General features: G+C 38.7%; 1 protein-coding gene across 1 annotated transcript in view; it reads right to left on the reverse strand.

The window, feature by feature from the left end:
- The window catches only part of LOC124151459 (retinal guanylyl cyclase 2-like), a 596567-nt gene that overhangs the window by 520075 nt on the left and 61936 nt on the right, over positions 1-14556 (reverse strand). Inside the window, exons 3-6 of the mRNA XM_046523944.2 lie at positions 13458-13542; positions 13239-13344; positions 9539-9652; positions 9295-9372 (exon numbers count right to left, since the gene is read on the reverse strand). Coding sequence (XP_046379900.2) covers positions 9295-9372; positions 9539-9652; positions 13239-13344; positions 13458-13542 — 383 coding nt within the window. The remainder of the gene's footprint in view (positions 1-9294; positions 9373-9538; positions 9653-13238; positions 13345-13457; positions 13543-14556) is intronic.

Genomic DNA, 14556 nt, shown 5'->3' on the forward strand with positions numbered 1-14556 from the left:
GTAGCATATTTATATAATTATGCAAAACAATATGTAAAGCGACCCCAAATACTTGCATTAGTCCGTTCTATACTGATTTCTGAAAAAGCGCGTTTGTTTACAAACAAGAGAAAAGTCCGGTCACGTGATATGTAAATTAGCCTGTGGCAGTGGTGTTATGCTGAGTCACCACTGCGACGGAGTGTGTAAAAATTAAAGTGCTTTCGTAAACTAGCGCTTGCTATAAAATGCGCCGCCGCAGGCTATATTTAGTTAACAAATATTCAAAACTCTCAACACCGCGGGGCGCCTTCAATAACATTGCGTGTTGAGATGATAGATCACTGGGAGGAGCTTATGCACACTCGCTGACCCCTGACGTCACAGGGCATTGTTTCGTCGGTGCGACTGGCAACAAAATTTCACAAATTACGTCATAGGGTATTGTCACGTGTTTGAAAGGTTTGTGGTACTGTACTGGGCCTAGATTTTCGAAACGATCGTAGCCCTAAAATTATCGTAAATTTGTCGTAAGGAAATCGTATGCTATCGTAGCATATTTTCGAAACTATCGTAGCCCTAAGATATCTTAAGTTTGTCGTAAATCTAAGATAGCCCTATACCTGTCGTAAGTTTATTTTATCTTCATCCAAGATGGAGGCATACTTTTCCATAGATATTTTGCCAAACAATTAGTCCGCTTTACGTTCAAACATTGACATTTCATTTTGTAAAACTGAGTGATTCAAATTGACACTTCGAAAACACGAAGAACGCATCAAGGATTTCACGTCAAAAATGTTCTTAATCGCGACAGCGATACACATAACTGTGGAGTCGATAGCTTACATTATTTTTCTATCCGAGTCCATGCTGAAGAAGTGTGAAACAACATACCTTTTCGATAATTTGGGAAGGATAAAAACGGAAGGTGTCGACAGGCTACAGTAATGACCGTGACCTTATTGATAGTTTAGGGGGAGCTAATCTTAGTTCAAACTCTAGTTGAGAGTGGTTTCCCTGTGTATTCGCCCGGGACACCTTGCTCAATGGTACAGTTTTCATAAAGCGCAGAGTTCCGCTGTTATATTTTCTGAGTCGCATTTGTGTCAATGCTTTAGTCTTTATTTTCGCATTTTATAAAATTATATCAATCTATATGTGTAAAAACAACCATAAAGGTTTCGCATAAGTTTTTACATCTAAAATCGTGTGGGACGGGTGGTTTTAATAATTGAATTTTAACTATACAGTGTAGTATTTATTGACTTAACAAGTAAAATACATGTGATCGAATATTTGTATACAATATCTAATATTTTTCTTGCAAAAGTAATTGTAATTTGTTTCGTTTTAAATTCAATACCTACGTTATCTATATCCTCTTGAAAGACAAATATTTGATAAAAAGTGATTAAAAACTGTCTGTTGAACAATTGCATTCTTTAAAAACAGGTGATTAACGGCATATAGATGTTTTCCCTTATAAATATAACAATTTACTGAAATTTTGACAGCAAAAGTTAAGCACAGATTTTTGTATCGACAAATCAAATAAAAAATGAGTTCCCATGCTCGTTCTGGTTCTCGTCAAAATGTAGCATAGATTGCACATTGTCCAAAATTCACTTTCAAATATATGTTCGCAGAAACAAAGTTTATTGAATGAAATTTACTGATCAACATAAAATACACATTTTCAACACAATAATCTTTGCATTCAATAAACCGGTTTTAAAATATTTTGATGTTTTTAATATTTAAGTCTACATCTTCCCGTTTTATGTTTAAAAAATATATAGATATACTTGAGACCATTCAAACAATAAAATCGTTGTCACGTTTAGGGTCAACGGACAAATACTAGTAAACGATCCTCAGCAATGCTGTCAGACAAGCCAAACATCATTGAACTACGTTCTGGAATAGATTTGACACATTACAAAGTATTTCGCTCCTTAGTCAGATTTAAATGAAATCAGACAAATCAGTTTATTAACTCTACTTAATTTAAAAGGATAGAAAATGACTACATTATATGTATGTTTACATTAACTTGTGGTGTGTTCCATGAGACAACATAACTTGGCAATTCCGAAATTTCTCTCTTTGCGAACGAAAATTAGTGTCACTTTTAAATTTTGAAAGAATTATGGATCTAGATAGATAAAAAATAATTTCATCATCTGAATACTTATAGCTTGATATTGTATTTAAGTCCTTGGTTAATTCGTGAAATATATTGGATGCATAAATAACAAAACAAACTTAACAAGCTTAGATTGTCATAAAATCTTGCTTGTGGGTGCGCTGCTTCCTGAATAATTTTTGTTTTGAGTGTTTCCACGTATAATGTTGGTGTTAACACTAATATAAACTTGACTTTTGACATAAACACAAACATATACAGTAATCATCACTTAACATCAGACTTGAACACGCATGTTAAATGCTGAACGCATATGCTGTTCGATCAAAGGTCTCGTCATTGTCATTTAGAATAACGTCCCTTACTTTCGTCCTTGACTTTGTACGCGATGTTTTTATATCATAAAGTTCTGCGCGGTCACGAGAGGACCATTTGAAGGGAAAATAGTGAAGTATCTTTTGGCACATTATTTCCATTCTAATAGCTAAAGTGTGGTAACTTATTATTATAACATCTTTTGGCTTTGAAAAATGCTATTGCATGGCACACGAATGCTTTTTGTGTTCGGTTAGTCATGGCATCTTTTATCATAAGAACAACACGTCTACATGTAGGACATATGTAGGATTGTACAGAATTTCACTCAAATATGTGCGTGTTAAACAATGTGACATGACAATGTGATCATGAATTCCGTGTCATTTATCTATGTTGTTGTTATTGTCAGCAGCTGGGAAATCCCCGTGACGTCATTGGGAAACACCCGCTTTTTTTTATCTCTAACACAAATGAGTTCTCTGTCAGAGTCACGATAGGTATCGTAGCTCTGAACGATCTACGACAGGTTTACGATAGTTTCGAAAATCTATCTTATCTTAACCTTAAGATATCTTATCTTTGAATGTAAGTTGTTAAGATTTATCTTAGCTAAGATCGTTTCGAAAATCTAGTCCCTGTTCTAAAGGTAGGCCGGTGACGTCATATGGTAGGGATAGGTGACGTCACATTCAATAGTGACGTCATATGATCACGTTGTGTCAGAATGGGTCCTCGGTATGGCCTGTGACAGTGGAGGTATCTGCTCGTCAATCGTCGACACACGATGTCGGCACAAATGTTTCGCTGTTGTGTCCCCATTGTCTGTCGAGCAGTTTCCACAGCAGTAACAAAGCGATCTTGAAGATACTGTCGCACAATCTGACGATCCTGACGTCGGGTGGTGACCCTTGGTATTCCACTACGTGGTCGGTCATCTGTAGTGTTGGTGGTCTGGTACCGTTTCTGGAGCCTGTTTATGGTCCTTACGTGGACCTGAAATGCATTGGCTACTTGCCGGGCGGTTTGTCCACCTTGCAATCGTCCAAGGGCTTGGTGACGCTGATTTCTTGTCAATCTTGGCATGTGGTAGCAGTTCAATAACCAATGAATGTTATCCGATTTGGGTGGATTTTTATAGTGCAAGAAATGGGGAACGCATGTGCATTTCAATTTACACGGAACTCACGTGCAGCGGTTTACCATGGCCGTTGCCGTGATGCGTTTGAGCGATCGGTTTTATTGTCATCTGCTTTGTTTTTATCAAATTTCATTTTTCCGGACAAGGTGATGCTAAATTTTAGACTCTTTGACAAAAAATACCCAGATATTTAAATGACAACCATTCATGTAATGTTATTTGGGGTGACGTTTCTTTTGCGGTTCAGTATATATATATATATTGCTCTAGTCCATAAAAATCCGGGAAATATCCACTGAAAAATCATTCCAACAAAAAAAGTAGGATGGAACAAATAATTGGTTCAAAAGACTTAATCATTTCCATCAGCATATTACACTCTTTAAAAAAACCCCGCACAGGTAGTATGTAGTTCATTGAACCTGACTACACAAAAGATCCGGTATATAAATTGGACAAATGTTTGTTGCCTGATATTCGACAAACGGTGCGTCAAAGCGCAGCCACTGTCGATTTGCAATGTCTTAAACGGCATTGTTTTCATACTTGTTCAAAAATGTCATGGAGGAAAACAGTAAAGCAAAATGCACGTGCAAGTTATGGCATTCGTAACTCGTGGTAGTGGCTATAAAAAGGCAAACATAAGCCAATAATTTGTCATTCATTTGTCAAGTTCGAAAATGCCGAGACGGCGCTGCCGATCGGAACATCGCCATATGACGTATCCAAAGAGAGGAATCGCAGTCTTCTGTTGTATGCCACTTCAACGTCCACAACAGACCATTTGCCGTCTTTGGGACCGATACACACAGTTCAATTCCACTGCAGACCTGCTGACCAAGAGTTACCACCCCTGCACAGGATCGCTCTATTCGACTGTTCCACCTACGTCATCGCAATGCCACAGCTACGGAGACGGAAGGACGCATCCCTGCTTTAAAGAGGATATCGGACCAGACTGTCAGAAACCATCTTCGCGAGGCTGGAGTCCGACCCAGAAGACCAGTTATCGTCCCTGTTTTGCAGCAGATCCATCGACAGCGACGCTTGCGTTGGTTCCATACCTTACAGCCTTGGAATTTGAGAAACTGGAGACGTGTGTGGTTTAGCGATGAATCACAATTTCTTCTTCACCGGCGAGATGGAAGACAACGCGTCTATCGTCGTCGAAATGGGAGTTTTGCCCTTCATCGTGTACGTGAATTAGACACTTTCGGTGGCGGTAGTGTCATGGTGTTGGGGGCTATATCCTACACCAGGAGATCTGACTTGGTTGTGGTTCAGGAACATTTGACCGCAAATCGCTACATGAGTCAAATTCTTCAACCTCACCTTCTTCCAATCATTGGCTCCTAGAGGGAGCTGTTTCAACAGGACAACGCTCCACCGCACACAGTTCGTGTCACGGTAGACTACCTTCATAATGCTACTTTGTATTTTCAAAGTAGTATATCTTTAGCTGTTGCTGAAATGATGAAACCAGCCGTCGCTTTGAAAACTATTAGAAAGTTTCCGGGTATGTGAAATACATCTCAACTCTTTTAAAAAAGCCGTTCAATTTGTTCTTGATGCATAACCTCTGCCCTATGTTCCGTTGGCGCTCACGTTTCCAATATCTGCAGCTACTTTTGCATTTCTTTTTCAACTTTTCCCAGTCGACTAAGGCACTGCAATACGCTGTTGCGACCCTTTCGCGCTCCAGAAACCTGTGATCGTGGGTCCGAATCCTGGTTCGCCCCGACTGATTCAAGGTTTGTCATCACAATACTCGTGTTCGTGGGTTTCACCAAAGTGGTAAACTTCCGAGACCAGCATCACTTAGGGATTTCCTCCCACATTAAGCTGGCACGCCGCGATATAACTGGAATAATCTCTTATAAATGTGTGTGTAAGTGTATAAAAGTACTCTTGGCCTTCTTCATTCCTTTTTGACAGTCGGGTCAATAATAATCAAACTTTCTGGGATCAAGGTCAGTTTTCTTTTTTCATACATTCTGCGGTATTAAGTTCACAGCTGACAAACAATTCTACTGCTTCGTTGACATCTATATTTGTAACATTTGTAACAAGCGGGATGCCACCTAGGGACAGCGAGACCAGTCTCACTGAGAAGCATCTCTGGAGAAAACTTCAAATTGTGAAAGTTTTTAATGGTGTACACAACGAGTTGATTTGATATTGCTATCCATGTCTTTGTGGCTCTCATGCCAAGAAGAACTCTTCGAAAAGCAGCCGTACTCCTTCATGTGATGCACGTGCCGGGGTGCGTACGGACTAGTATCAATGTTTGTTTATTTACATCTCTCCTCTTGACTGTCAGTACTCAAGGAACTTTGAGATGTGCGGCAGGAAATGAACGATTGATTTCATACACTTTCAGTGAGATTTGCGCAATGGAAAAAATATATTGCTGAGCTAACCGACGAAAATGTGTACTTGCGAAAGACTGTTGACGATCATTCACAAAAAGTGGAGAAACTACAGCGATATTCTAGAATGACCAAACTGATATTCTATTATGTGACTAAAGACTGGTGAATCAACGGAAGATATTGAAAATAAGGAACTAGATGTCCTCACAAAATCTATAGGAATAATACAAACGGTTGATTTTGTAAGTGTGCGACGTCTTGCTACAAAATCACCCTGAGCACGCCCGGTGTTAGTTACACTGAAATACTTCAGATTGAAAAGAGTTATACTAAAATATGTGAAGAAGTTTAAGAACCACACCGTGATCATTTCACAAAATTATACCTACATTCCCCCTTAATCCTGATGAAATTGTAAACATATATGGATAAAGCCAGACAGGAAGGGATGATAAGCTGTAAATTGGCATCATCATTTATAGGTTAAACCCTGACGAAACTAGCCCTAATAGGCTAACACTCCTCCACCCCACCCGATTAGTAAAGTATATATACAACGAAATGTGTTGTCATGTACGCCTGCTTAATTACCAATGGGATCACAGGAAAGATGGTCTTGTAATTATATTCTACTTTGAAACATTGAATGACGTCTGATCAAAATTACAGTTACATCTTTGCACATAACCTGTGAAGATCCGGGATAGAATAGGTTTTCAGCAACCCATGCTTGCTGTAAAAGGCGACTATGCTTGTCGTAAGAGGCGACTAACGGGATGAGGTGGTCAGGCTCGCTGACTTGGTTTATGCATGTCATCGATCCCAATTGCGTGGATTGATGCTCATGATATCAATCACTGGATTGTCTTGTCCAGATTCGATTATTTACACAGGCCGCCGTCATATAGCTGGAATATTGCCGAGTGCGGCGTTAAACAACAAAGAAACAAACAAAACTTGTATGTGCGCCCTTGTCTTGTAATACTGCTAAAATATAGGCTGAATTATGCTACAAATTAGTTAAATGATGTGCCATACGTTTAGTTACACATTTGTGATTTTGCCAAACTAATAAGTAGTTTTGAGCAAATATAAAACGTTAACGCAAGAGTGTAAACAGCCTCGACTATCAGAAGAAACAGATTCTATTGGGTGTGAAAGACAAAATAGGGTTAAATATTATATGAATGGATCACTGAAAATCAGAGATGTCACAAAAGGATATATATACGCGTATCCTGCTCTAATGGACGCTTTGATGGCATAGGCCAAACTGTTTTCTCCAATTGGCGAAATATTTTAACGACGCTAGAAATAAGTTGAAGTTAGTTAAAATGAGTTGAAATATGTGTTACGATACTTGTAGAAATACCTTTAGGTATTTGCGAAACAAAAAACACATGAGTTTTGAAATTTTGGTCGCACAAGAGCCGGATTGTTTTCGGCTAGATATTTAAATAACGCGATAAATTACTTGAACTAAGTTAAAATGAGTATATTGTGTCATGATACTTGTAGACAGGCCGCTATGTACCGACGTAACAGTCGTATATAGAAAAGAGCAAAATTCCAAGGTCTCTGTTGTCCCCAAATACATTCTCTTTGAAGATTTCTTTCATGTTTTCTGCACGAAATGTATTGCCACACATCCTTTGAAAATTGTAGTAACTACAATTTTGCATTTTGTAACCTGTAATTGTAGATATAATTATTTAAATATGCCTTCCGACAATGACTAAAGAAAATACTATCCTATGAATGTTAGCTTAACATTGTGATGGTGATGCGGCCGTCAAACCAGCTGTTTCAATCAGTGGGGATTCAGAAAATAAAATACATTTAAACAAACTAAGTAAACAGAGCATAATTACCCATGAAGTTTTTACATAAGTAGGATCACGTGCATCAACCTTGGAGAGATACATTAGCAGACTTTAATGGAAACATAAGGGTTTAGAAAAAGGCAGTTTGCTCTTAATTACGGAGAGAAGGCCTGCGTGGAGTGAATATTTGTTTAGATCAGATTTCTTTTTTGTGTGTTTGGAGTAACACTAAAGACATCTGAAGATTTAATGAGTGATGACATATTGCAAACTACGAAAACTGTCTGATTCCTCCTTCTCATTGGCCAAATAAGAGTACGAATTACGCGTTGTGGAATGTAAGGCTGCTCGCCATGTGATTTTAGTGTCTATGGTTCAAAATGACGCTGTCCTCGGGAATCCCATAGGGGTTTAAAACTGGCGAATTAGAGGGCCACATGGGGACCTGTTCATTGTGGTTTCGTGTTAATGCTTCTGTGACACGTGCTGTATACGTCCACCATTGGCGTGATGAAAAATGACGTCAACATGGTTACAGAACAACGCGTGGCTGTAGGATTTCATTACCTTGCACTCACAACCTGGGTTATTCTACCTTTGTGGGAGTTTTTTCTCACATCATTATGCTGTCACCGTCATATATCTAGATCTACCGTAAGCAGCTGACATTAGTAGATATTTGCTCTTCCATCAGTTCGATGTAGCATCTGTCTTGACTCGTCGTTGAATTTACGGGCCTTTCATCGCTGATTAGACCACGCTCTGAGTGCTTGACATCGTTGACGTCGTAGTTGACGATGCATCACAACAATACCTCTGACAGGTCGTTTGTCTCTGAGTCCTCACAAAATCGTACACACTGTCTGGTATATCCTTCGCAATCATGGACTTTGTGCTGTTGGAGATGATAATGTTCTTGTCACCTATTCCGCGAATAATATATCCGCATGAAGCGGCCGTGAGCAGCCATGCAACACGAGGTCAGCCTGGACTGGGTCGGTTACGTGACAGGCCATGCTTTTGGTACCGATACCAAGGTCTAATGTCGGTACTTTGGTGTGACACACTAAATACCCTGACTACAGGCGACAGCGATTGTCCTGCTTCCAATCGTGCGCTGACGCCTGTTTCATTGTGTTAGCCGTGGGATGATTTCACAGTTGAACAGTTGCTAACAGACAACCATCCCGTGGTTCTCATGTGATGTTTTTCCTACGTTTGGCTCATGGATTTCGTCTTTGCAGCGTTTTGATCTTTGTGACAAAGAGACTACTTAATTTTACAACATGCCTCACATATTTTGTGTTAATGTCTTTCTTGTGAGAGTAAATTTGGTCTAGTGCCACTTTTAATAGACGTTTACTACTTTGGCATGGTACTGACAAACCTAGAAACATTATCGGGGCGAACCGGAATTCGAACCAACAAACATAGGTTTCTGGCGTGCCCAAGGAACGCAGCCTAGGTGTTGTTTGTAATGATACCATGATATTTTCTTCAAAATCATCTACTTACACTTCTGACGTGGGTCATAATCTTGTTCTTGACTTCAAAACCTTTTATACGCAAGTCCTTTACATGCACCAGATCCCCCTGTGGATAACAGCATATCTTATATGAAATTATTTTACCTGTTGTTGAAACATGAAAAGCTAATTTATGATAAAAATTGCATTGTTATGCGAATAATCATCAATGTGCTGTGAAAACATAACAGACATGCTATATGGACTATACTGGCTACATATAACGCACTTACGTTGTATCTAGCAGTCTCTGTGTAATCACTCAGTTCGTTAATACTGACTGTTGACCTATTGGGCTCAGATGCTTTTACTAAATCAGGTTTGTCAAACATGGTGCTCTTCATCATCTGTAAAATAAAGGATTTCCAGCATTATTTGGAAGATCATCAATTGACTTATACATGAATTTCCTTGGTAGACAATTGGCAGTGAAGGTTCATTATTACAAATTCTTGACATATCTGTCAATGTGTAATGATATAATGCCTGGTGTTGATTCTTGTTCATTAATGCACGTCACAAGTACCAACAATATTGAAAGAAACCCGTCATTAATCGCTGTCTTGACAACAAATTTTGAATTATGAAGTCATAAAGCATGTATAACAGAGGGATATTGATCAATATTCTCATAGAAAACTTTACTTGATGATTCAAGTTTGATTTATGTTCTTAAACATCAGTTTGAATGCAGTATAGCATTTGTTTATGGATGTAACATGTCATTTGATCAATGGACGAGATATATAGTGTAACTTGTTAAAGTTTCGCTATTCTGACAAGCCTCTCAGAATAGGACATATTTGAAGAAATCACTCATTGACTCAAATCGAAATCATACTTCATGCATGATTCATTCCCAAAATGCTGCAATTATACCATTATAACTCTATACAAAGAAAACCTAACAACCTTGCCAACAATCTGGTATAACTTTGACCTCAGTTAAGTTCACATATTCTGTTAAGCTGAAATGATAACTATTTATGTGCCAAGGATATTAGAGCAGGACATGGCGCTGAGATTGCAACTTTTAACTGATAACAAACATGTGTTCACAACGAATCCAACGCACTTTCTTGCGTACGACTGCAAATGATACTTTTGGTTACTTCTAGACATTTTCGAACTTGGATTCAAAGGGAGAAGCTGGCATATATTTTGTCGGCCCTACGGTGAAGGACATATGTCAGATGCATGGCCATACGAGCACAATTTTCCCAGGACATCGTTGTACGGGTCAGCAGAAGAAGTTGTGGACAGCAGCTCCAAAATATTTCCATAAACATATTCAAACTACGAGTGTTAAAGATAGCATAAATCATTTAAATAAAGCGTTTATAAATAACATCAGAGTATTACATCAACAACATGTATGCAGACCGGAAACAGCACGATGTCATTCCGGTGCACGGATATTTACATGTATTACTTTCATGTTGGAGATAATGCTTAAACGGATAAAAAGGAGAATGCTTCACTTAAGTGTTATGAAACTGCTATTTAAGGATACAGATTAATAGCATCGAATTTTAAGTTGGCTCAAAGATAAATAGTTTGCAGTCCAATAGATATTAATTATCAATGCTTCCGGTGGTGTGAGCTCTGTCAAACGACACCGGAGATTTTATCATTTTTTCATCGAGAGTTATACAGTTACACCGACAAAAATATGCTGCTGTGACCTGTCTTCCCGCGTGACATTACGCAAGTCACAGAGCGGTTTGGTTTGAATTACTGAAGTTGTGGACATGTATCACCGCTATAACCGATGTCATAAAATGAATGTTATGGGTGTATTTAATGATTATTATACTTTCTACGAGTATGTTCTACAACACTTGCTTCATGTATTTTGTATCAAATAGAAACGTAGAAACACTCCAGATTTATTTTCACATCACCTCATCCTGACATATTTCCATTAAGACTCTAGGCAATTAAGGTCATGATTCATAGGCGATAGCTTTTGTTTCGTATGAGATCAGACACTAAACATACATCAGCTAATGTTTGCCAATAAGATCAACAACACATGGCATGGAATGTAGGGACAGGTTCGATTACAAACAAACGATTATGAGCTTGGTGCCACATGGTATTTGCCAAAGAAATGGATTTCTTTTCTACTAAATGAAGCGTGGAAGAAAATTGTAAGAAAACTATTTTCGTCTGACTGAGTCAGTTTGGTTTAAACAACCGTTTTAAACGCCGTTTTGAAAAGTATGTCTGTGACATCACGGTGTGTCAGCTTGGTGTGGGGGATAAGCCAGAGTGGGGATGCAGGTCTTTGATGTTTACCACTTCGGCGAAGCCCTAAGAACGGGCATGTGCTGCCAAGTAATCCAGACAAACATAATGCTTGTTAATTAAGGAAAGAGTGTTTTATGTGTTTCCCTTTGAAATACAATTTGTATTCACACCTTGTGTGTGTTGATGGTGCTACGTTTGTTTGTTTGTTGTTCAAGTACGCACTCAGCAATATTCAAGCTATATGACGGCGGTCTGTAAATAATTTAGCCTGGACCAATTTATCCAGTGATTGACATCATGAACATCGATCTACGCAATTTGGATACGATGACATGCATTAACCAAGTCAGCGAGCCTAACCACCCTATCCCGTTAGTTGCTACGAAGCCTTTTAACAGTTAGTATGTTGATTGAAAAGATAAACACCATAAATATATTTTGACATATCTCATATTTTAGATGACATGGGTACTGACACGGTGGCAACGTTCAACCAAGCGGTAGATAAGTAAAAAGATGATATATTTCTCATGAACTCTGTTATCATTGTATATCTGTAAAGTCTCTGTAAATACTCCCCCTTAAGGTAACGTGGTTTTCAAGAGACAAGGCCTTTAAGTCCCTATGATCCCCAGCGAGGTGGCATATAGCCCGTGTTTTAAAAATGTATAAACGATATTGTTTTGCCCAAATATTTGTGATAAATGTTTTTTAAATAAAACTTTGTATTCTTGAATAAATTTTGGATAAATCAACTTGGTCTCGTCACTATATGGCTGAAATAATGCTGATGCGACGTTAAATTTTAACTCACTCAGTAACTCACTATACAAGGCTTTTAAAGCGATACTTGGGACATGTACAATTACAAAGTGAAACATAGTTCATCAAATGTTAAAGGAAAAGTGAGTGAATGGGTCGCTTACGTCACTATCTCAAGCAAGGCTGAAATCGATTACTTTAAGATAAAATATACCGGACGCAGAGCCTGCTTGCTCGAATTCTGGCAGCTCGTAAACCGTTACGGACAGATAGGTAACCAGCAAGTTGTGCTGGAGTGTACGTTGCAGAGAGTGTCGTGTTTAGAGCCCGGGTGTAGTGATTCTGTGTCTCCAAGATCAAGGAAGATGACTGGTTGTACCGATATCGTGCCCTAAGTTGGGAAAGTTTGCTCCGGACATGCTTGAATTGCCTTGCAACTGATGTTTGTGATTTGCCAGGCTCATGTCTACCAGTATCGTTATTTCTCGCCTAACAGAATTTGCATAAAAGGTTACTTACGATCTATAAGTACATAATTGTGCGAGTTTTAGCTTAAACTACTGAATAATTTGAGCATTTTCTAATGCAGTCTTTTTACACTCTTAGTTTACACATTGTCATCATGTTATTTCAACATATATTTGTTTGATGTTTAACGCCACACTGAGCAATATGCCTTGTATATGACGTCGGCCTGTGAAGAATCGAGTCTGGACCAGACATATCAGTGCTGTGATGACCAACATCTCCAAGCCTCCAACGTCTTCGAACCTGGCCACCTGATCCGTCACTTCAAACAACAGGCATAGGTGGCCGGGGACCTCCTTGAACCCGGAACATGCTAACAAAGAATTATATTTGAGTGACGTTATACATATGAGTATACAGCACGGGGTATAGCTAGTAAGGTATATTTACTCGGGATCCTTTGCCTTTGTCTTTCTTCAAAAGGAATGTCAGATCAGTTGAGTTCAGAAGGAGCTTGTGAGGACCTTTCGTTAACTCCTTCCTGGCCCAGTAGCGCCTAGAACAGAATGCAGTGGTATCATCAAAGTGCATGTATTTTTACATTTTTCGTACTTATTCTCTGTGATATATTTTACTCATTTTACACAAAGTGTTCTAAATGTCACTTACCTGAATACCATAACAATGATAATGACAAGGATGATTACTCCTAGACCAGCGGAAAAAATGACGATAACATACAGGGTCTCTGGACCTGAAAAATAATGTTCGACGGGTAAGGCACAGTTGATCATACATAATTGATCCTGAAATGTTACTATATACACTGGTACACTAATATTTGGATGAAGTTGTAGATATGTTGTTCTGAATGTTAAAAACTCTTGTAATTATGACTGAAATAATGGAGCTATGCGACATCTTCATAATCAAGAGATACGTCAACCATCGAAAGTGGGATGTCTTTTATGTGGCAAGAGAAAGATAGTTTTTTGCAAAATAGGTCCTACCTGCAGAAAATGTGTGAAGTAGTCACAGAAAGTCTATAGCCGCTTAACTGCATCGTAACATTAACAAAGTAACAAGACTTCAAGGATACATCCAGCTCGCATTTGTCTTAGATCTGTCAATATTACAGATCATGTGAAATGTTAAAGTCGCAAAATCAAATTTGATAAAAGTAGTAGCAGAAGTAGTGATAATTATCATAATGATAATAATATACCAATCATAATGGGAGAGCGCGTGATTTGATTAACGTTGGGGCTCTTCATTATAGAATTGTTCTGTCCACTTTTGCACACATCTATTTATCTTATCATCCTCTTGTAAAGCATGTCAAGACTCATGATGGAAACAAGGCATTCCACAGTTTTCGTAAACGAACCAAGGATATGGGACATAATCTCAATGTCAACGTTGATTTTGTTTATGGTTCTGTATTGCTGGGCGGTACAGAAATGAGTGTCAACCAAGCGAAGTGTCATATCAAATCTGAACGACCACTGCATTGCGTTATGTGCAGTGAGTTGAGGCGTTCAGCAACCCTGCAACGTCCTTCGCTTGGATGAAGTCGGCTGGCCTGAAAAGTGAAACAGAAGGCTTTCTGTTTGCTGATCAGGACCAGTCACTTCCCACTCGAAACCGTCAAAGAGTGATGTTGCATCAAACTGTGTATGCAATTATGCAATGAATTTGATGAGGCTGTCCGACCTGTGTCAGTGGATGCCTAGCTTTGGTACAAACACTGTATCGTAAGACATGTAGA

The sequence above is a fragment of the Haliotis rufescens genome, unplaced genomic scaffold, assembly GCF_023055435.1.
Source record: "Haliotis rufescens isolate VD_foot unplaced genomic scaffold, xgHalRufe1.0.p SCAF_9, whole genome shotgun sequence".
NCBI classification, from domain to species: Eukaryota; Metazoa; Mollusca; class Gastropoda; order Lepetellida; family Haliotidae; genus Haliotis; species Haliotis rufescens.